The sequence below is a fragment of the Miniopterus natalensis genome, chromosome 12 (assembly GCF_054644295.1).
Source record: "Miniopterus natalensis isolate mMinNat1 chromosome 12, mMinNat1.hap1, whole genome shotgun sequence".
Taxonomy (NCBI): Eukaryota; Metazoa; Chordata; class Mammalia; order Chiroptera; family Miniopteridae; genus Miniopterus; species Miniopterus natalensis.
The window spans coordinates 7726047-7749199 of NC_142092.1; the positions used below are offsets into that span (position 1 = coordinate 7726047).

General features: G+C 41.5%; 1 protein-coding gene across 1 annotated transcript in view; it reads left to right on the forward strand.

The window, feature by feature from the left end:
- LOC107538169 (uncharacterized) overlaps positions 1-8860 on the forward strand; it is a 38925-nt gene extending 30065 nt beyond the window's left edge. Inside the window, 3 exon segments of the mRNA XM_087822586.1 lie at positions 7310-7629; positions 7632-8391; positions 8394-8860. Of these exon segments, the coding sequence (XP_087678712.1) occupies positions 7310-7629; positions 7632-8391; positions 8394-8860 (1547 nt within the window).
- Positions 8861-23153: the final 14293 nt, after the last annotated feature.

Here is a 23153-nt window from a genome sequence, read left to right on the forward strand (position 1 = left end):
TTGCATGTGGCTTTCCAGTTTTCCAAACACCATTTATTCAAAAGACTATCTTTACTCCATTTGTGTGTTTCTGGCTCCTTTGTCAAAAATTATCTGTCCAAATACGTGCGGTTTTATATCTGGGCTCTCTATTCTGTTCCACTGATACGTGTGTGTTTCTGTGCCAATACCATGCTGTTTGATCATCGTAGCTCTGTAGTATAATTTGAAGAGAGGTAGTGTAATACCTCCAGCTTCATTCTTTTTTCTTGGGATTGCTTTGGCTCTTCTGGGTCTTTTGTGGTTCCATACAAATCTAATGATTTCTTGTTCTATTTCCCTAAAAAATGACATTGGTATTTTGATGGAGATGCATTAAATCTGTATATTGCTTTGGGTAATATGGCCATTTTAACTATGTTGATTCTTCCAATCCATGAACAAAAGATATTTTTCTGCCCTGCCAGGCGTGGCTTAGCGGTTGAGCGTCAACCTAGGATCCAGGAGATTGGGGTTCAATTCCCGGTCAGGGCACATGCCTGGGTTGTGGGCTGTAGCCAATCAATGACTCTCTCATCATTGATGTTTCTGTCTCTCTCCCCCTCCTTTCCTGTCTTTGAAATCAATAAAGATATGTTTAAAAAAAAATTTTTTTTAAAAAAACACACAAAAGTTATTTTTCTATTTTGTTTTTTTTTAACCTCTTTTAATAATGCTTTGTAATTTTCAGCATATAGGTCTTTCACATTCTTTGTTAAGTTTATTCCTAGGTATTTTATTCTTTTGGTCACAATTACAAAAGGAATTTTTTTTCCATTTCTTTTTCTGAAGTTTTGTTGTTACTATACAGGAAGACAGTGGATTTTTGTACACTGATTTTTGTATCCTGCAACTTTACTGTATTTGTTTATTGTTTCTAATAGTTTTCTGGTGGAGTCTTTAGGGTTTTCTATACACACAATCATGTTATCCGCAAAAAGTGACAGTTTTACTTCTTCCTTCCCTATTTGGATGCCTTTTTATTGTTTTCTCTTGCCTTATTGCTCTGGCCAGGACTTCCAGAACTATGTTGAATAAGAGTGGTGAGAGTGGACGTCCTTGTCCTGTTCCTGATCTTAGAGGAAAAGCTTTCAGTTTTTCACCATTGAATACGATATTAGCTGAGGGTTTATTGTATATGGCCTTTATTATGTTAAAATACTTCTATTCATATTTTATTGTTTTAATCATAAGTTGTGCCTTATCAAATGGTATTTCTGCATCTATTGATAAGATCATATGATTTCTATCCTTCTTTTATTAATGTAGTATTACATTGATAGATTTACATATGTTGAACCATCCTTGTGCCCCTGAATGAACCCCACTTGATTGTAATGTATTATTTTTGATGTACTGCTGTATTCAATTTGCTAGTATTTTGTTTAGGATTTTTGCATCTGTATTCATTAGAGATACTGGTCTGTAGTTTTCCTTTTTTGGTGTTTTCCTTGCCAGGTTTTGATATCAGGGTTATATTGGCCTCATGAAATGTGTTAGGAAGTATTTCCTCTTCTTCAATTTTTTGGAAGAATTTGAGAAGGATAGGTTTTAAATCTTCTTTGAACATTTGGTAGAATTCACTGGTGAAGCCATCTAATCCTGGACTTTTATTTTTTGGTAGGTTTTTGATGGTTGTTTCAATTTTCTTGCTGCTGATTGGCCTATTTAGATTTTTCCAATTCTTAGTGATTTAGTCTAGGAGGTTATATATTTCTAAGAACTTCTCCATTTCTTCTAGGTTGTTGAGTTTGGTGGCAGATAGTCTTTCATAATATTCTAATATGATCCTTTGTATATCTGTGATGCCTGTGGTGACTTCTCTCTTATTTCTGATTTTGTTTACATGGGTCTTTTCCATTTTTTCCCTAGTGAGTCTAACCAGGGGGTTGTCAATTTTATTAATCTTTTCAAAGAACGAGCTCTTTGTCGTATTAATTTTTTGTATAGTCTTTTGTTCTCTATTACATTGTATTCTAATTTTTATAATTTCCTCTGTTCTGCTGACTTTGGGTTGCTTTTGTTCTTCTTTTACTAGTTCTTTACGATGTGATGTTAGGTTGTTTACTTGGGGTTTCTCTTGTTTCTTGAGATAGGCCTGTAATGACATTAGCTTCCCTTTTCTTACTGCTTTTGCTGCATCCCAGAAGTTTTGTTATGTTGTACTGTCATTCTCATTTGACTCTATATATCTTTTGATCTCTTCTTTTATTTCTTCTTTGGCCCAGTCATTTTTTAGTAGTATGTTGTTTAATCTCCATGTATTTGTGGGTTTCTTTACTTCCTTTTTAGAGTTGATTTCTAATTTCAAGGCACCATGGTCAGAGAATATGCTTGGTATAATCTTAGTCTTCTTGAATTTTTTGATGCTAGTTCTGTGACCCAAAATATGGTCTATCCTTGAAAAGGTTCCAAGTGTGCTGGAGAAGAATGCATAATCTGATGTTCTGCGATGGGAAGTTCTGTAAATGTCAATTATGTCCATTTGGTCTAGCATGTCATTGAAGGCCGATATTTCTTTATTGATTTTCTCTTTGGTTAATCTGTCTAGAGCTGTCAATGGAGTATTAAGGTCCCCAACTATGATTGTGTTTTGGTCTGTTTCTCCCTTTAATTCTGTGAGTAGTTGCTTTATTTATTTCGGTGATCACTGGTTGGGTGCATATATATTAAAAAATGTTGTTTTCTTGATGTAGTGTCCCCTTTATCATTATAAAGTGTCCATCTTTGTCTCTTTGTTGCCTTGAAATCTATTTTGTCGGATATAAGTATGGCTACACCTGCTTTTCAGTGGATGTTATCTGCTTGGAGAATAATTCTCTACCCTTTTACTTTGAATCTACCTTAGTCTTTGCAGCTTAGATGTGTCTCTTGTAGGCAGCATATGGTTGGGTTTTGTTTTTTGATCTACTCTGCTACTCTGTCCCTCTTTATTGGTGAATTCAGACCATTTACATTTAGGGTAATTATTGATGTATGAGAATTTCCTATAGCCATTTTATCTCTTGTCTTCTGATAGTTCTGTGCTTCCACTGGTTCTTTTCCTTTGTACTTCTGTCTGTTGTTTTTGTTTGGTGGTGTTTCATACTTCTTTCCTGTGTCCCCTTTTTTTAAGCTCTGTGTCCTGGTTTGGGGATTTTTGTGTGTGGTTACCATTAGGTTGCATATATACAATAGTTTTTTGTGTGTTTTTTCTAATGCATCTGATATTCATCCTCCTTTGCTGGTTCAGACCTTTACTCCCTCCCCTTTTATGTTTTTATTGTCACAAATTATCCCTGTTTATGCTGTAAGTTTTTTGGTGACCTTACTTGTATAGTGTTGTGACCTTATGTGCTTTGTTTCAAGTAGAATAACTCCCTTGAGTATTTCCTGCAATGGAGGTTTTCTGTTGATAAAATCTCTCAGCTTCTGTATGTCTGGGAATGTCTTTATTTCTCCATATTAAAGGATAATTTAGCTGTATATACTATTTGTGGCTGGTAATTTTAAACAAATATATCTTTATTGATTTCAGAGAGAGGAAGAGAGAGGGAGAGAGAGAGATAGAAACATTAGTGATGAGAGAGTCAATGATTGGTTGCCTCCTGCACGCCCCCTACTGAGGATCGAGGCTACAACCTGGGCATGTGCCCTGACCAAGAATAGAACCTCGATCTCCTCGATCATAGATCAATGCTCAACTACTGAGTCACACCCAGCTGGGCAGGTAATTTCTCTTTCAGATGTTTGAATATTTGGTTCCACTCTCTTCTGGCTTGTAGAGTTTCTGCTGAGAAGTTGGATGAAATTCTGATGGGTTTTCCTTTGTAGGTCACTTCTTTCTTTTCCCTGGTTGCTTTGAGAATTTTTTCTTTGTCATTAATTTTTGACAGTTTAAATACACCGTGCCTTGGAGAGGGCCTCTTTGAATTGAGGTAACTAGGTGTCCTGTTTGCTTCTTGGATTTGAGTATCTAGTTCTTTCTATAGGTTTGGGAAGTTCTCATCCACTATTTGTTTGAATAGACTCTTTGTTCCCTGCTCCTTCTCTTCTTCTTTTGGAATGCCTATTCTAATATTGCTTTTTTTGATGGAGTCAGATAGTTCTTGTAGAGTTCTTTCATTTTTCTTTATGCTCAGTTCTCTCCCTTCTTCCCTCTACATAATTTCCAGATTATTAGCTTCAATATCACTAATTCTTTCCTCCATCTGGTTGGCTCTGTTTTCTATGCTCAGTAGCTCATTTATAATCTCCTAATTGCATGCTTCATTTCCAGGATTTCTGATTGGTTCTTTTTTAAGGTTTCAATCTCTTTGGTAAAGTACTCATTTTGTTCATGGATTTGTTTACTGAGTGCAATGAATTGCCCATCTGTATTTTCTCACATCTCATTGAGTATTTTCAGAACTGCAATCTTGAAATCTCTGATATTTGTATCACATATTTCTTTGTATCCCAGCTTGCTTTCTAGGGATTTTTCATTTTCTTTCTGATCATCTTCATTACCCTGGTTGTTCATGGTATTTGCTCCTCTCCTTTGTCTAGGCATAAATGTTCCTTCCATATCAGCAATCTCTGAAGGGACCTTTCTACTATTTTCCAGTAGATGGTGTTGAATTGCAAGATTTTTTTACCTCTCTCATCTCCCAGATTTGACCTCAATGGGCTTCTGTAAGACAGTACAGCAGCACTGCTTGTTTTTCCCTCACCATAATGGCGACCCCGACCTCTGTGGGGTCCCACCCTAAGCACCAAACCCAGGGATCTGTAACAGAGGGAAACAGCAGTTCCACAGCAATAGCTCTTGGTTTATAGATAAAATGTTCCTCAACCCGACACCAAGGGCAACAAACAAGAGTCAAGTTTTGGGAGTCCAAGGGGTGGCAGGGCTCTGTGTTTCAGTTTCTTTGTCAGAAACACCCCCACCCAACAGTGGGCAGCCACACAGGCCGTGCTCTGTCAGGCGACTGCTGTCTCAGTCACTGTTCATTCTGCTTGCCCTACTGGGCTGCTCCCCACAGCTCTCTGTTCCCCCTGGCCTGATAAAGGAAGGGCCTACTACTGCTGGCCTCCTCCCCTCTCCTGGCTGCACCATGAGCTCCCAGGTGTGGGGCTGCATCTGCTGGCTATCTGGGCTTTCCTCCCTTCTTGTCTCCCCATTTACTCCCATTTGCCCACCTTTAGATGTTTCAGTGTGCGGGTCTCTTAGGCGTGCCTCTGTATTGAGTAGGAAATTCTTTGTTGAATTATAGTTGGTTAATTTGTTAAAATTTCAGAGGAAGAGGCCAAGGGTATCTGTCATGCCTCCATTGCTCTGTCATCCTGTAATTCTAAATCATTTTTAGTTAAAATGTGCCAAATTACTAGCTAGGCACAAAAATTTTGATGAATATTCTTAATAGAAGAATGGTTGGAATTGGTTCCCATAAGAACAACATCAAACATATTTAAATCAGAGGACACACAAACGTGCTTCCTTTTCCACTGAAAGGCACTCCTGTAATGATGTATGGTTCACCACTGACTTTAGGATTTATGACACATTATGTATACAAGCAAGAAAAAGAGAAGGCAATGGCTGCTTTTCTCTTCCCATTGCATCACAGACAAGTAGACAGTTGTGCAATACTGAAACCTCAACTGTCAAAACTCTTATTGGAAACTGCTGGTCAGAAATGTACACAACCTTCCACAGATGGTGAAAATGTGGACAGCCTAGCTTAACAGAATAAACCCACTGACATTTCAGTGAGCTACTTGCTGATGAGAGCAACCATGGTGGGACCTCTGATGGCCAGAACTATATTCAAGGCTGAAAGGATATTCACTGTTACATTTGGATGTCCAATTGAGTCAGCAGTTGTGATTTATCAAGCCCATTTCACAGGAGCATCTAGATATAGCTGCATATACACACATGCACAGATATAAGTTTATCAAGTAGTTTGCTGAAAATTCAGAAATGTAGGGGCTTCTAAGTGTTAGGAAGTGATTTCATAGTGGCTAATTTTGTTAGTAATGAAAGTTAGCATTTTAAACCAGATGGAATGAGTCAATACTATAGCTCAGGATTCAGGAAAGATTTTCCTTAAAAGGGCCAGATAGTAAATATCTTAGGCTTTTCAGCCTTTATGTTCTTTGATGCAACTACTCAACTTTATCATTGTGTGAAAGCTCCCACAGACACTACATGGAGAGTGTGGCAGTGGTCCAGTAGACCTTTATTTACAAGACATCTGGTGGACTGTAGTTTGCTGACCCATGTTGTAGATAGTTCATAAAATGCATCTCATTTTGATTGAGTAAGAAAGAATATGGCAAATCTGAAAAAGCCTGGGATAGTCAGTTTGCTTAAGTGTCATGGTATTTTTCATAAGCTTCAGGTGGATAGAACCAGTGTAATAAAAGAAGGCATACAAATTGATGTCTCCTAGGCAAGAGCTATTGCAGGGGTATTGTTCCAAACACTTGTTTAGGATGGTGGAAACACCTTCCGGTTCATTTACCACATGGATCTCTGACCTCTCCTACAGGGCCTCTAGGTGGAATGACTCCTTTTAATGCTTTCTTGTAGGAAAAGTCTCCACAAAAATTCATAATAAGTTTTGTCATATAGTTTAACTTAGTAAAAGCATACATTTGTGGATAATGTGTGTTTACATCAGGGTTAATGACTGTGGCTTATGAAATAATTGTATTGAGGGAAATGTATACAGTGCAACCTTGGTTCTCAATTCATTCAGGAAGGCTGTTTGAGAAGCAATTTGTTTGAAAACTGAATCATTTTTTCCCATAAGAAAATATTCAGAGCACAATTTCCTGAGATGTTAACAATGAGAGGTTTGGTGATAACCTGACTCATATTCACTCATTCTCTCCTTTGTTTGTTGCCTGAGAGATGTGTGACTGATCATACAGGTATCAGCATGAAACAGCTGTCAGGTCAAGAAACAAAACTTTGTTTGACAACCAAGACATTTTTCTGTGAACAACTTGGTCAAGAACCGAATTGTTCGAGACTAGAGATGTTCGAGAACCAAGATTTGACTGTAACTCTAATGACAACAATTTATAGGGCTGGAGCTGTCGCTGATGTTTTCTGGAAACTATCTGTCAGGCTGATAATTTAGAGCTGGCTCATCTTGTGAGTTTTTTGTGTTGCAGCAGGATAGACATTAAGGTGTCACTGTGGGATGGAAGGCAGGTTTGTAAAGGAAGTGTTTCTGTGAACAACTGAGGAATAACTGCTGGGTAAGTCTCACTGTCCACAAGGTATCTGTGGTGATTGTGACAGAAACTTTCTCTCCAGCAGAACCAAGGACAGAATTCCAGCCCAGTCTCTCCTGCCTGGTGGCCTTTTCCAGTCTGCAGTTCCTCAGACAATATGTGCCGTGTGGTCACCCCCCTGAGATTTCCCCAAGCTCTTCTGTAGGAAGTCACTTCCCACTGGAAGCTCCAAGCTGCTCGAGTGGAAAAGCAGAAGACGGAGAGAGAGAAGGCTCTGGCACCATGTTTAGGAGGCTGCAGCCAAGTGGGACTTCAAGCATATTCTTTGGCCCATTTCAGGGTCAGCCGGTAGACAGGGTGGAAGGCAACAGAGGTGAAGGAACAGACCAGAAGGTGAATCCTAGGGGGCAGACACAATGTTGACAGGGGCAGAATGCTCAGAATCTGGAGCAGTCGTGTGTGAAAAATACAGAGGACAACGCAGCACAAACTTGAGCCTCTTCAGCCACCAGAAGCCTCATGTGTGTCCTGAATGTGGCAGAGGTTTCTGCCAGAGGTCAGACCTCCGCAAGCACCAGAGGATGCACACAGGAGAGAAGCCTTATAGTTGTGGGGAGTGTGGGCGAGGCTTTGTCTGGAAGTCCTCCCTCACCAGACACCATAGGAAACACTCAGGAGAGAAGCCCTACGTGTGCAGGGAATGTGGGCGACACTTCAGGTATAGGTCCTCGCTCACTAACCACAAGAGGATACACTCTGGAGAAAGACCCTTTGTATGTCAGGAGTGTGGGAGAGGCTTTTGCCAGAAGATTGCCCTCGTCCTGCACCAGAGGACACACTTGGAGGAGAAGCCCTTCGTGTGTCCTGAGTGTGGGAGAGGCTTTTGCCAGAAGGCATCGCTCCTCCAACACCAGAGCTCACATTCTGGTGAGAGGCCCTTCTTGTGCCTGGAGTGTGGGCGTGGCTTCAGGCAGCAATCCCTGCTGCTTGTTCGCCAGGTCACGCACTCAGGGGAGAAGCCCTATGTCTGTGCTGACTGTGGGCATGGCTTTCGCCAGAAGGTCACCCTCATCAGACACCAGAGGACACACACAGGGGAAAAGCCTTACCTGTGCTCTAAGTGCGGGCGTAGCATTCGTCAGAAGGTCTCCCCCGTGGGACACCAGAGACTCACACAGGGGAGAAGCCCTATGTGTGCCCTGAGTGTGGTCAGGGCTTCAGTCAGAAAGTCACCCTCATCAGACACCAGACGACACACACAGGGGAAAAGCCTTACATGTGCTCTGCGTGTGGCCTCACCTTTGGCTTCAAGACACTTCTCACCAGACACCAGAGGACACACTTAGGGGAGGAGTCTGATGTGTATGGAGCCTGTGAGCAGGGACTGAGCCAGAAACTTGACCTCACCTCTGACCAGAAGACACACTCAGGAGAGAAACCATGTGTGTGTGGAGAGTGTGGGCGTGGCTTTGGCTTCAAGTCAGCCCTCATCAGACACCAGCGGACCCACTCGGGAGAGAAGCCATACGTGTGCAGGCAGTGTGGTCGTGGCTTTAGCCAGAAGTCTCACCTCCACAGACATAGGAGGACCACGTCTGTCCATCACCCCCTGCCACAAGAGCTCTTCTCCTGACCTTCCCCTTCCTTTCTCCATCAGCATGAAGATGGCAGAAATCACTAGGAAATGTTCCACTTTTCTCAAATGCAGTGGAGAAAAGAGTACTGCATTCTTTCAGTGATAAGAGAGTTGGTTTATGGTTTCCCTCCTACACTAGGGGTGTGTTTTATTTTTCCAGGGCAGCCATAATAAAATACCACAGACTTGGTGCCTTGAAAAACAGAAACTTATTTTCTCAAAGCTTTTGAGACCAGGAGTCCAAGATCAACACGTAAGCAGTTTGGTTTCTACCAAAGCCTCTCTCCTTGGCTTGCAGATTGACTCCATTCTTGCTGTGTTCATGTGGCCCTTTTTCCATGTGTGTGCTTTCCTGGTGTCTCTCCCTCTTGTAAGGATACCAGCCATGTTGGGTTAGGGACCTTATACCATTTACCTTTTAAAGACCCTGTCATCAAATATGTCACATGGTAGATTATCCCTTCAACATATGAATTTTGTGGAACAACTCAGCCCATAACACTCAGCCCTCTAGCCTACCCCTCAAATGAATGTCCTTTCTCACATACAGAATACGCTCATCTTAAGAGCCTCAAAACTCAATGCACTCCAGCATCAACTGTATGTCCAGAATCTCACCTAAAACACATGGGTGAGACTAGAGATGTGTTTCACCCTTAGGCAGAATTCCTCTTTACCTGTGAACCTGTAAACCAGACAAATTATCTGGTTCAAAAATACAATGGTGGGACAGGCCTAGAATTCCCATTCCCATTCCAAAAGTGTTGAAGACAGGATTGATGGTCCCAAGCAAATCTAAAACCTAGCAAGGCAGATTCTGTTATGTTTAAGGCTCAAGGACAATCTTTGGTTGGATCCTCAGCTCTCTGGTCCCACTTGGGTGGCATTGGTGGTGCCAGGCACTGTGAAACCATGCAAGAGACACACTGGCTCCTCAGACTTTTACTCTCTGGGCCCACTGTGGGAGTAGCAGACCTGCTCATCTCTGTTTTACCTTTGGGGTCATTCTCTGCTCTTACTCATGGGCCACACATGTTCTCCGTTGAGTAGATCTATTCTCCTCAGCCCTCCCTAGTCTTCAGAATGCCTTCAGTCTGTCCCATGTGTATCACCATTAGTCCAACCTGCCAGAGTTTCTGCTGAGATAGCTGAATGGTTCCAAACTAATCTCTTTTTATCAAAGGACTGTCTAGCCACATCATGATGTTCTTTCCAGAACATGCTTTCTCATTTTTTATAATATGGATAGGCTGAGAATTTTCCAATCTTCAAGTTCTGTTTCCTTTTTGTTTAACAGTTCCTTCAGTTTATCCTTCTCTCACATTTTACTATAAGGAGCAAGAAACCAGGCTGCACCTTCAACGCCTTGTTCAGTGATCTCTGCTAAATATTAGTCATTTATGCCCTCTAGATTCCCAAAATTTATGTGGCCGTATATGAACTCCTGCCATAAAAATGTCTTCTGACCTTTCCTTTCCATTACCCATGAATGTGAAGATAGCAGAAATCACTAGGAAATGTTCTGCTCTGCTGAAATGGAATGGAGGAAAAACAATGTTCATGAGACAGTCTGTTTATGGTTTACTTTCTAAGCAGCAGTCCTCTATATTATATTTCCTTTTATTTTAATAAACTGCTTGATACAAAGATGCACACCTGGTTGTGTACTTCATTCTGTCAAGAACCTCAAGGTATTCAACCTCTTGGGAGACATGGGAGAGTCGCTCTATTTTGTTCTGGGCTCTGGTCCTATAAAGGGGATAGGAGCAATATTACCCCTTCCTAAGTCCTCCAACAGATATATGAGATCCCTAAGCTAGACACACAGCCTCCCCCAACACCAGATTGAAGGGCATCTATGAATACTTGTCCTTGCAGCCCAAGGCCCCATCCTGTTAGCTGTGACTACATGCCAGTGATCCAGGACTGAGGGCTTCCAGCCACAACCCTCCCCAGTCTAGAGGGTCTAGAGTGCACACCTTTTATCCAGGCAAGACACTGCCCCTTTAGCCATTGCCTCTTTTGATCTCTAATCCTCAGAGCCTAAAAAATGCCAGCCCAGGGCTGGCCATGTCCCCTTGCTTTGGGCATTGAGTGGTCATTACAAGATAATTTTTCCCAGGCCCAGGTGCTCTCCTGGCTTAAAATCAAGAGATAAAAGATTTCTGATAAAGTTGAATACAAAAGCAGTATTTTGCATGACAAAAAATACCATAAGTAATATCAAAATATAAATGACTGGAAGAGAAATATATCACATAAGTCAACATATTGCACAGATAAAGGGTTAATATCCCCACTTTGTAGGAACTTTTAAAAATCAAGGGGGAAAGACCAGAAGTTCTGGAAAATTGGGCAAGAAACATGCTCAGTTTACCAAAAGAGGTATAAACAAATGAAAAGATGTTCAACTTCACTCATGATAAGAGAAAGACAAATTACAACTTCACTGAGATACCATTTCTCACTCATCAGCTTGGCAAAAATTCAAAAGCTTGACAGTACTCTGTATCAGTGAGGCTGTGAGGAAACAGGCATTTTCATACATTGTTGCTGGGAATGCAGAAAGGTAAAGCCTTTCAGAGGGCAATTTGGCAATATGTAAACTGTACACATGTAACTATTGACACAGCAAGCACACTTCCAAGAATCTATCCTGAAGGGTCACTTGCAATTTTATCACTATACACATGCACATGGTTATTTTTCATAGCATTATTTATAGTTCCAAAATGTTGAATATTGTTTGAATGTTTAAGCATATAATTGTATAAACTGGAGCATACACACAGTGGAGTAAAATGCAACTGAGAAAAATGAAGATACTAGTGAGACAATATGGAGGAAATGTTCCTAAATGAAAAGAGCCAAGTGCCATAAGCATATATAGTTTGTCAGCTTTTGTTTAAGAAAGAAGAGAAAATAATGAACATAGTATTTTATTGTATATCCTCAGTCTTGGGCAGAGTTCAATTTTACATGTGTGTGTTAGAATTACAAACAAATCTTAAACTCTTTAGTGAGTTTGTTTCTTGTAGCAGTATGGTGAAGCAATTCTAAAACTATTTTGGATCCACCATAGAATTGAACAAATGATGTGGCTGGGAGCCAGTGTTCTCACTGAGGAAGGAAAGCCATCCAAAAATAGAATGGCACCAAGCAAGGAAGAACCTGTGAGGATGTACTGGTGTGAATTTAAGATTCCTTTGACAGTTACACACGTGTGTCTACATGTTTATGTGCTCAAGCATATGTGTGTGTGTGTGTGTGTGTGTATACTTGTATTCATTTTCTACTTCTGTCTGCTGAAAAGGCCAAGAAGCAAGGACAGTCCAGGAGCAGTGAGCACATCTAGCATACAGATCTTAGTCCCTAACACCATTTTCCATTAGTGGAAACCCTAGCTTCTTGGATTAATGGCTGCTTTCAGCGTTAGGGCAGGGTAGGTATGAGATGATCCCCAAACATCTGGTAATGCCAAGGAGAAAGGAAGTGAAAAAAAAAATCACCCCAAAACCATGATAGAGCATGACACTAAAACACAGGAGCCAGTTTAAAGGGATCCCCACCCACTGGCCACATCTGGGATGATTCAAGCTAATTGAGTTCACTGAGTTATTTATTGGGGGAAAAAGAGAAACTAACGGGTCTATAACAACATATATAAATGAAGTTTGTTGCTTACAGTGCAGTGCCAACAGCAAATGGTAACCACTTTTTTCTCCTAAAATTAACATCTTACATAATTATAATACATTTATTAAGGTCAAGAAGTTAACATTGTGACAACACTACTAGGAACCTGCTTGCTGTATTCGAATTTTCCACTACTGTCCTCTTTCTAATCTAGAATCCAGCCTAGGACCCCACATTGCATTTAGTCACTGTATGTCTTTGGTCTCCTCCAACCTGTGACAGTTCTTCAGTCTTTCTTTTTCTTTCATGACCTTGACACTTGAAGAAAGCTGGTCAGGTATTTTATTGAATGCCCCTCAATTTGGGATTCTGTGATGTTTTCTATTAGATTTGAATTTTGGACTCTTTGGAAGAATACCACAGAAGTAAAATGTCTTGACTGCATCTCATCCAGGGATACATGATGCCAACAGGACTTCCTCCTGTTGATGTTAACCCCAGTCACTTGGTAAAAGTAATTTGCTAAGTCCAGCCCATACTCCAAGGGTTGGGAATTAAGCTCTATCTTTGCAGAGAGGACCTTGGGACCAGAAGAGCAACATAGTGTCAGTGCTTCTTACATCCCCCCATCTCACACACAAAAAGTGGCCCAGTGTTTCTTGGTTCCCAAAGTAGCCCAGGTACATTCCCTCCTCCCTGGGTGGGGTGTAAGTCCTTCTGACAACACCAGGTGAGCCCAGCAGCACCAGCAGGCGGGATTGATTAGGATCCCTGCTAACAGTGGTGAAAAGTAGTGCTTTGTTTTTACATAGGATTCACAATATCCTCACCTTGAGAGAACAGGCAGTTAGGTGGTACCAGCAGGGAAACTGTGCCACAGAAATACCTGTCCTGGGAAGTGCTCTGTAATCCCATAGACCTGAGAATCCCCACCTACATGCAAGACAACTGGGAGCCAGGCGGTACCAGAAATGACATTCCCTGTAAACAGCCCAGCCTAGGAAGGGACTTGTGTGCCCTGACAGACATCTGGTAGCCAGGAGGCACAGGAAAGTGGAATCCTGACACATCAGTGGCTCAGACTGTGAAGTTTTTCCTCCCTTTTACCCTAGAGCATCCATTTCCCTATCCTGAGATAAAGCAGCCTGTTTTGGAGAAGCTCCTAATGCAAAAAAAGCAGGGGAAAGTGCTAGCAATGGTGTTACCAAATAAGCTAAGCAGACCTAAGTAGCATCCCAAGAGCTCTGAAAATTCAATTGTCATTGGAATAAGAAAAGTAGGCCAGGATCTGGGGGCTATACCTAAAAACAAAGAGACTTCCTGCTAAAATGAAAGTTGTAAATACGACCAAGAATCTCTTAACAGTTAACATTCAGGATACAATAGAAGATTAACCACCATAACAAGAACGAGGAATCACATCCTCAACGAGGAAAGATGATCGACTGACACCAGCAGTGAGATGAGTATGACACTGGAATCACCTGACAGGGATACTAAAGCAGCTATCATTACAATGCTTAAGGCAACTACAAGTTCTCTTGAAACAAATGAAAAAGTACAAAATATTATCTAAAAAATAGAAGTTATACCAAAAAATCAAGTGGCAAGTATAGGACAAATAAATACTTCATGATTCCACATCTATGGGGTATATAAAATAGTGAAGCTTCTAGAAGCAGGAAGCAGAATGCTCTTTGCCAGGGTCTGAGAGAGTATTCTACCAAACATTTGAGGAAGGATTAATAACAATTTTACACAATCTCTCCCAGAAAATAAAAAAGGAGGAAACATTTCTTAATTTATTTTGTGAGGGCAACACTACCCTGATTCCAAAGCAGACAAAGAAAGTGCAAAGGAAGACAGGTGAAAAAAATGTTCAAAAATTAGCAAATTAAATCCAAACATGATTTTAAAAAAAAGAATCATATAGTTATAACTTGGAGATATTGTGGGTTCAGTTCCAGACCATGACAATAAAGTGAATATCAAAATAAAACACATGAATTTTTTGGTTTCTGATTATATATAAAAGTTATGTTTATACCAAACTGCAGTAAATTAAGTGCTCAGTTGCATTATATCTAAAAAATGTACATAATTTAAAAAATACTTTCCTGGCACAAAATTGCTACCATCATCTGAGCTTTCAGTGAGTCATAATCTTTTTGGTCATGAAGGGTCTTACCTTCAACTTCTAAAAACTCAATTATCTGCAAAGAGCAATAAAGTTAGGTACAACAGAATGTGGTATGTTTGCACCTCATGACCAAGTAGGATTTATTTCACATGGGCAAGGCTGGTTCATTATTAGGAACTCAGCAATGAAAGAGAATGAAGAATTGATAAAAACCACCACCCTGATCAATTTGCAGAGAAATATGCTGACTGAAAAGCCAGTCCCAAGAGGTTACATAACTATATGACATTCTTGAAGTGACAAAATTATAAAGAACCTCATGGGTTAGGGATGAGGTAAATGGGACAGGAGAGGGGGTGTAACTGTAAAAGGGCAACATGAAAGATTCTTGTGGTAATGAAACTGTTTTGTGTTTTCACTGTGGTGGTGGGCAGATGAACATACACATGTGATCAGAATGCATGAAGTAAATACACATGCACACACAAACTCATAAATGTAAAACTGGGGAACCTAAAGAAGATTGATGAATCAATAGTATGAATGTGAATATCCTTGTTAAATTCTTTTACCATATTTTGTGAAAGATATTGTCACTGGAGGAAACCATAAAGGTACATGGGTCCCTATGTATTATTTCTTGCAACTCTGTAAGAATGTACAATTATCTCAATAAAAAGTTAATGAAAAAAGAAAAAAGCTGAGATCAAACAACAAAGGTAAATTTTAAGCCTTGAAAACTATTTAGAGACTCTGGTCTAATCTGGGTTTCCCTGATGCCATCATAGTTAGAGCAGAATTTTACGATACATTTTAGGCCTTTTTTGTTTTGTGAATTTCACACTATTAGGGGTGGTATGAACTTACTTATTCCTGCTATATGGAAGGAATGCATGAAGAAGCAGAGTAACTAGAAGCCAAAAACAAAAACAAAAACAAAAACAGATTCTTCCTGTCTTCCAACGCACAGGTCTTTCTCCTCGCTGCTAAGTCTCTTATTATGAGGTTAATTTTATGTCCACTTGGCTGGGCCACAGTGCCCAGGCATGTGGTCAAACATTATTCTGGGTATTTCTTAAGGGTGTTTTTTGAATGAGATTAACATTTAAATTGTCGGACTCTGAGTAAAGCAGATTACCCTCCATAATATGCATGGGCTTCATCAAATCAGTTGAAGGCCTTAGTAGAACAAAGACTGACACTAGTCACAATAAAGCTGTGGATTAAATGTGTTAATAAATGTAAAGTGCTTAGAATAGTGTCCAGCATGGTGGAAGTGTTATTTTACTCACAGAACTCCAAATCATGACTCTTGAGTCAACATAGAATGCAGTTAGAGAATGTTCTCTTAGCAAAGCTATATTTCCTTCACCCATGTCTTCTTGTAGACTGGTTGGCTCCAGTCTGAAATCCCTGCCTTCAATGACTGCATTAAAAGTGCCCAAATTAACAAACCCAAGCTAACATTCTAGATTTTTTTCTACCATTTCTCCTTATCCTATATTTTGTGTCCCAAGATAAGTAGATATCTCTCTGATATTTCATCACTTTGTAATAAAGATCTGTAATTTTATTGCCTGGAATAATTGGATAGTCTCTCCTACCTCCCCCATTCAGCCAGTTTTAAATAACAGAGTCTATATCTTGCAATTCCATTTCCAAGTAGGTCATTCTTTATCAGGAATCCAGGAAACTATGGTAGGGACTTAAACATACCAGAAATTATTATTCTCACCTAACAAGAAATCCAGTGTTGGGGAGAAAGCAGCTCAATTATGTGATAAAGAACCCAGGCTATTTTTATCACTCTGCCCCATCGTATTTGGAAAGTGTTCTGCTTTTGTGTATACATGACTGACCTGAAAAATGACAACAAAAGTTGGAAGCAGTTAGGAAAAAAAATGCCTAGAGAAAAAAAACTATAATTAATTTCATTGTGGGCCAGCACAGAGTCAACGAGAAGTCCCTGTTATGAATTTTTGAAGTATCAAAAGAACATCTTTCAATAGTGGATAGAACATCCAGACAGAAAAGCAGAAACAAACAGCTAATATGAATCATGCTATATACCAAATGAACCTAATAGATACATAGAGAAAATTCCACCCAATAGCAGCTCTCAAACACCCATAGAGCTTTCTCCGAGATAAATCACTTATTAGGTCACTAGTATTTTAGTGTGTACTGTGTGCAGTGCCGTTTTCGTTACTCTCTTACCCCTAGACTCAGGGGTGAATGAAATAATTTCCCTGTAGTCTAGAGTTTACAGCCCAGTGACCAAGACAAACACATAAGGAAATGAATGTGAAACGATAGGATCCTGCCTCTAGTACAATAAGTCCAGGACATTACACCCTGGAGTAGACAAGGGCAAACATGTCTTTGAAATTTGGATGCTTCCTTCACTCCATGGGGAAATCACTGATTGGGGAGGGTGTCTTTATCAATATCTGAAAATGTTTACAGATTGATGGTTGAAAATGATGGTTTTTCATTTTCTAGATAACTAGATTTCCCTTTTTTTCCTGTTTAAGAGTCTTTTAAATTTCCTCTTTTATGAATTACCTCTTCATACCCTTTCCCGTGTTTCCATGCATACTCTACCATCTTTTCTTACTTATTCATAGGAGCCCTGATTGCACTGTGGTCCAGCCCACACTCCCACTGGGTCAAAGGCCGGGCACTGTGGGAGTTGGGTTCAGAAGCCCACTACCTGAGGAGTCAAGGCAGGGTCACGGACGGGTCATGGCTAGGTCAGGCTGGGTCTGTCTTGGGTAGGGGGTGTAAGGGGTTGGGGTAGAACAGGGCTAGGTCGGGGCCATGGTCAGGGCTCAGCTGAAGTGGGAGTAAAGGCAGGGTCAGGACAGGGTCAACTAGCGTCAGGCCAAGGTCAGTGGCCCTGGCGATGAGCGCAGAGGTGTGAACCCACCGAGGCCGAGGCTGGCCAGTGGACCGGCTCTGGCTCCTGCTGCTACTGCACTGTTCTGCCCCAGGGCTGTCAGGATACCTGTCCTCTGTCACCCTTGCCGCAGCTCCAGGCGAGGCAGTGGAGGGCGGTGCAACCAAACCATTGAACAGAGCTTGGCCTGGATCCCCAGGTTCCTGGGAGGCGTTGTGTGGGGTGAACATCAGACACTGAAGGGCTGGGGTGGTGGGAGGGACTGTGCACGGGGATCCAGTGCCCGGGGTCATCTCAGTCTCCCCTCCTCTCCACCTTCATATCCACTAGGCAGCCCAGAGAGCACTAGCACGGGTGGGCCTCAGACACCCACTCCCCTCCTGGGCCTCTGGTGGAAACTGCCCCAGGACCTGGGGGCGGGGGTGGAACTGGCGTTGGGGGGAGGAGAACACCAGGGCTGCTGGATGAGGGGCCCTGAGTCAGGCCCAGGGGTCCTAGTCCCCTCCCTGAAGCCCAAGCAAGGCCATGGACAAGGATTCACCTCAAAGGGCCGGGGCTCACTCCTGCACCCCATCCCTCCCAGGTGTGAGTCCTAGAATCAGGGTTATAGTCATAACTCACCCTGCTTCTTTTATTTTTTGTTTTTCAACTGACAGTTGACATTTGATATTATTTTATATTAACTTCAGGTGAGCAGCATAGTGGTCATTTATTTATGAAGTACTCCCCCAATAAGTGTAGTACCCACCTGGCATCATATATAGTTATCACAATATTATTGACTATATTCCCTACGCTGCACTTTGCATCCTTGGGACTGTAACTACCAATCTGTACTTCTTAATCCCTTCACCTTTTCACCCACACCCCCAAGCTCCTCTCATGTGACAACCAGCAGTTTCTTCTCTGTATCTGTGAGTCTGCTGTGCAAAAACATTTTAGTTTGATGTAGTCCCATTTGTTTATTTTTTCCCATGTTTCCCTTGCCTGAGATATATCCAAAAACATATTAGTAAGAGCAATATCAGAGAGTTTACTGCCTAGGTTTTCTTCCAGGAGATTTATGGTTCGGGTCTTACATTTAAGTCTTTAATGCATTTCGAGTTTATTCTTGGATATAGTGTAAGAGAGTGGTCTAGTTTTCCCAGCACCACTATTGGAGACTTTACCCCACGGTGTGTTCTTGCCTCTGTCATAGATTAATAGACCAGAAAGGCGAGGGTTTATTTCTGGGCTCTCTGTTCTGTTCCATCGATCTGTGTGTCTGTTTTTACGCCAGTCCCATGCTGTTGTGATTACTACTGCCTTGTAGTATAGTTTGATATCAGGGAGCATGAGACCTCCAACTGTTTTTCTTTCTCAAGACTGCTTGGCTATTAGGGGCCTTTTGTGGTTCCGTATAAATTTTAGAACTATTTGTGAACAAATACCAAATTATTGGTATTTGGATAGGGATGACATTGAGTCTATAGATTGCTTTGGGCAGTATGGGCATTTTAATCGTGTTAATTCTCTCCATGGGCATGGTAGATGCTTCCATTTACTTGTATCTTCTTCAATACCTTTTCTCAATGTCTTAATTTTTCCAGTAAAGGTCTTATACCTCTTTGGTTAAATTTATCACTAGGTATTTAATTTTTTTGATGCCTTGGAGCATATTGGCATTCATTTACTTAAAGATAATGTAACATACTTGTGTTCATCAAGGTGCTCTCTGGATGTAATTAAACACGGATGCCCATCTTATATAAGGGATAAAACTTTCAAAATTGCAATCAACTTTTGCACTGCTAAAAATAGCTCATATTAATTGAGAAAATTTTATTATGGTCTGTTTCAAACACAATTAGAAATGACTATAAGGAAACAAAGTTACAACTTGGGTAACTGCTATGCCAGAACATTTATTCTCCCCAATGCAGGCACACTTTGCTTGACTGCGCTTTGCTTTATTGTGTTCTGCAGGTACTGTGTGCTTATTGTGTTTGTTTGTTTGTGTTTTACAAATTGAAGTTTTGTGACAACCCTGCCACAAAGTGTATAAGTCTATCAGTGCCATTTTTCCAACAGGCTCCGATGATAGCATTTTTAGCAATGAAGTCTTTTTAAATTAAAATATGTACATTGTTCAGATGTAATGCAATTGCACCCTTAACAGGCTACAGCATAGAGTGAACACGACTTTTCTATGCACCTGGAAGCTGAAAACACCATGCGACTTGCCTCATTGTGACACTCAGTCTGTTGCCGTGTTCCCGAACCGAGCCCGCAGCATCTCCGAGGTGAGCCTGTGACGGGCACTGGAGGGAGACTCACAGGGCAAGTGCTCCCGTCGGCGCCTCACGGGCTGTGCGAGAGCAGTTGTCCCTTTACCTTCACTACAGGGGGCGATGCGGGAAATGCAACGCAGTGGCCAAGCATGTTATTGAGAACATCACCGGAGATGATGCCATGGAGCCAAGTGCTTTAGTATTAACTAAAGAGTGCGTGCGGTGGAAGGTTGGAAACACGGCGTAAAGAGCCATATTTACATCAGGATTTTCCTGTTAGTGCTCTAGTTCATAACGCAGTCTACTGAGTTAGGCCTAATCAATCATGAGTTTTCAGATAGTCAAACCTGGGATGTGAAAAGAAAGAAAAAGAGTGGGGATAGCTCTGGCCGGGTTGCTCAGTGGTTATAGTGTCGGCCCGAAGACTGAAGGGTCCTGGGTTTGATTTGGGTCCAGGGCACTTACCTCTATTGGAGGCTTGATCCCCGGCCTGGCTGTGTGGGGGAGGCAAAAACTCAATGTGTCTCTCTCACATCAATGGTTCTCTCTCTCTCCGAAAAGCAATGGAAAAAATATCGAGTGAGGATTAAAAAAACAAGAGTGGGGATTAAATTACATGGAAATGCTAAACAACAAACAAACAAACAACCCAGCTCCCCAGCATTTTAACACAACCTAACTTGCAATCCTTTTATGCCTTAAGAAAAATTTCTTCTGAAAGCCTCACCAAAAGTACACTACACTCATGAAAGTAAGTTAAAAAGAGCTTCCTTGCAAGTGGCTCTAATTAGTGCCCTCTTGGAACTTACGAACTCAGCTTGGTTTTTACCCCACACCACCCACAATCTTGCCTCCTCTCGACACTGCTGTTCTTTATGGAAAGCCCATGAAGCCTCCCTTGTTCCAGAGTCAATAACAATTCCTCTAGGCAGGGTTTCCTCCAGCACGGGGAATTAAACAGCTTTACCAGTGGCTCAAAGAAGTCATTCTCAGGTAAACTAAGAAGTTGCTAGAGAGATAAAAATTACATTTCATCATCATTAGATCCTTTGAACAGTATCCACATGTAATAACCTTTCCACAGTGATACTTTTACTCTAGGGATGCAGTGAAAGGAGAGAAATTACGTGTGAGTGTTTGAGCTCTATTTGACTTCCACCATCAGAAAACTTGTCTCCTCTAAAACTCCCAACTCGATTCACTAAGAACGACTCACACACAAAAATGAATTTAATCGATATCTAATTCTCCATTCATTTTTTTCCTTTATCAGCATTTTGATTACAAAGCCAGTATGATTTGGTAAGAAATGGAAAAGTGCTTAAAATCAGGCTTTACATATAATAACTTATTTTTTCATTTAAAAAAATTATACAGCTTTGATTTCAAGGGATCTAACGTGGAGGACACTGGCTGCAGCCACGCTCAGCACATCAGAGCTTCCTCTGGGGAAGGCAGGATGAAGTGAGGTCTAACCGTCACTCCTCCACCAGGGCATTTCATGATGTCTCTGTGTGGTGGGCACTGGACACTGGATTCACCGTTTCCATTCCACTCTCCTTCTGGCCCCAGTGGTGGAAGCTACACTTGAAATTACATATTAGTGTAAATTGAGGTGATGAGATTTGGAAGGTGGCAGTGAGACAAGGTCCTCCATCTCCCCCATTCAGCTCTTTCTACCAGGAAGCAAAGTCTTGGAAACGTTAAGTTTTCTTTCCAGTTCTCCAGTATCCCTTCTCCACCCGGAGGGGTGAGAGGCTGTTAGAGCAGCTGCAGCACCTCCTCTCAATTCTGGCTTCCTTCCCCTGGATCACGGCTCCCGGTTGTGTCTTGAAATCTCACTACTGGAGGTAATGAAGGCAGAAGCTCTGCTAGGCAGTCAGTTTTGTCTTATTCTGGGTGGGATGGTGCAACAGTTTTAAGGCTTTAAAGTATAGAAAACTAAAGAATTCTCGTATAACATAAATAACACAGGAATCATCTTTCTATTGGAAACCTTGTTGTTACTAGGTTGAAACTTCAAAAAGCTTGTTAGGTGAACATGGGATAAGAGGAAAATTGGATAGGGCTTTCGCACATATTACTCAGAAATGTGTTTAATACAACCCCATCCAAACTGTCATAGAGAAGTGATGTCTACATTATCTGAATCTTCCATAACAGTGTTCATTTAAAACAGTAAGTATTGAATTTTTGGTTACAAAATATGATTACAACTACAAAGTACATATTTTCAGTGAATAAAACACAGTATTCATATCCAGTTATGAGACGTGAAAATGAAGTAACAAGAACCCAGACTATAAGAAAACATCACACATCATGTCTACCCTGGGCTTGGCTTCCCTTCCAACTAGCAATCTTTTCATGACTCAAAGAAACCCCCATCGCTTCCTCTCTAGTGAAGATGTTTCAACACTCTCCTTCACGCCCCATCCAACTACTTTCCCTCTTGACTTGGTGATGCTCCAATTGGCTTAGCTGGAGTCAACTGCCCACCCATCCGCTGGGGGAGCAGAGGGCGTCTAAATTAAGAACGCCCCAAGACTGCACACAGGTAAAGTAGCTCCTCCCAAACAAGGAGGGAAGGATGCCAGTGGCCAGAGGATGCGAACTCCTAGGCATGGTGTATGTGACCCGTCACAGCAAGGCCCTGCCAACTCTTCAGGATGCTCTCCTCCCTCCTCTCTTCATTCCCTCCCAGCCGTCCCATGTGCCGCCCTCTATGGCATCTGCCTACTTTTGGACTCTCCTTCCCTACACCTGGCTTGGTCCCCTCCAGTTCAATTTTCAAGACCCTGTTCAGCTGTCAACTCTTCAGCAAGTCTTTCCGACAACTCTCTCTTCCTCCCTCGCCGCCCCTCCAGGGGGGATGCCCTTCTCACGTGTTCCCATGCCACCCAGTTGTCATGATATGTTCAGACTGTCTGTGTACTTTCTTTCTCCCCATAGATGGTGGGCTCCCTAAGGGCAGGGCCATATCTAATTTACCTCACTAATCCCTGATGCGTAATGGAGCAGCACGTATACAACAGGCATAAGGCTATTCAATGCATAAAGGGAGCTCCAGATTTATTAATAACCCCTGGTCTATGCTGGGAAATATCAAGCTCAAACTTTTCCATTCCTTTTGACTTTTTACCAAGCATGTTTGCTTTCACAGCACCATACGGGTATTCTGACATGACTATTTTTTCATTGGTGTGTCATGCGAGGCCTGCTTCCTGAGCTACAGGGCAGCGGTCGTAGCCTCCTGTTTGTTGATTTTTGTCAGCCTTAGACGGAGGGGCCTTTGTGGACTCAGCACACAGAATCCTATTCCTTAGGCCCCTGTGCTTGCAGTAC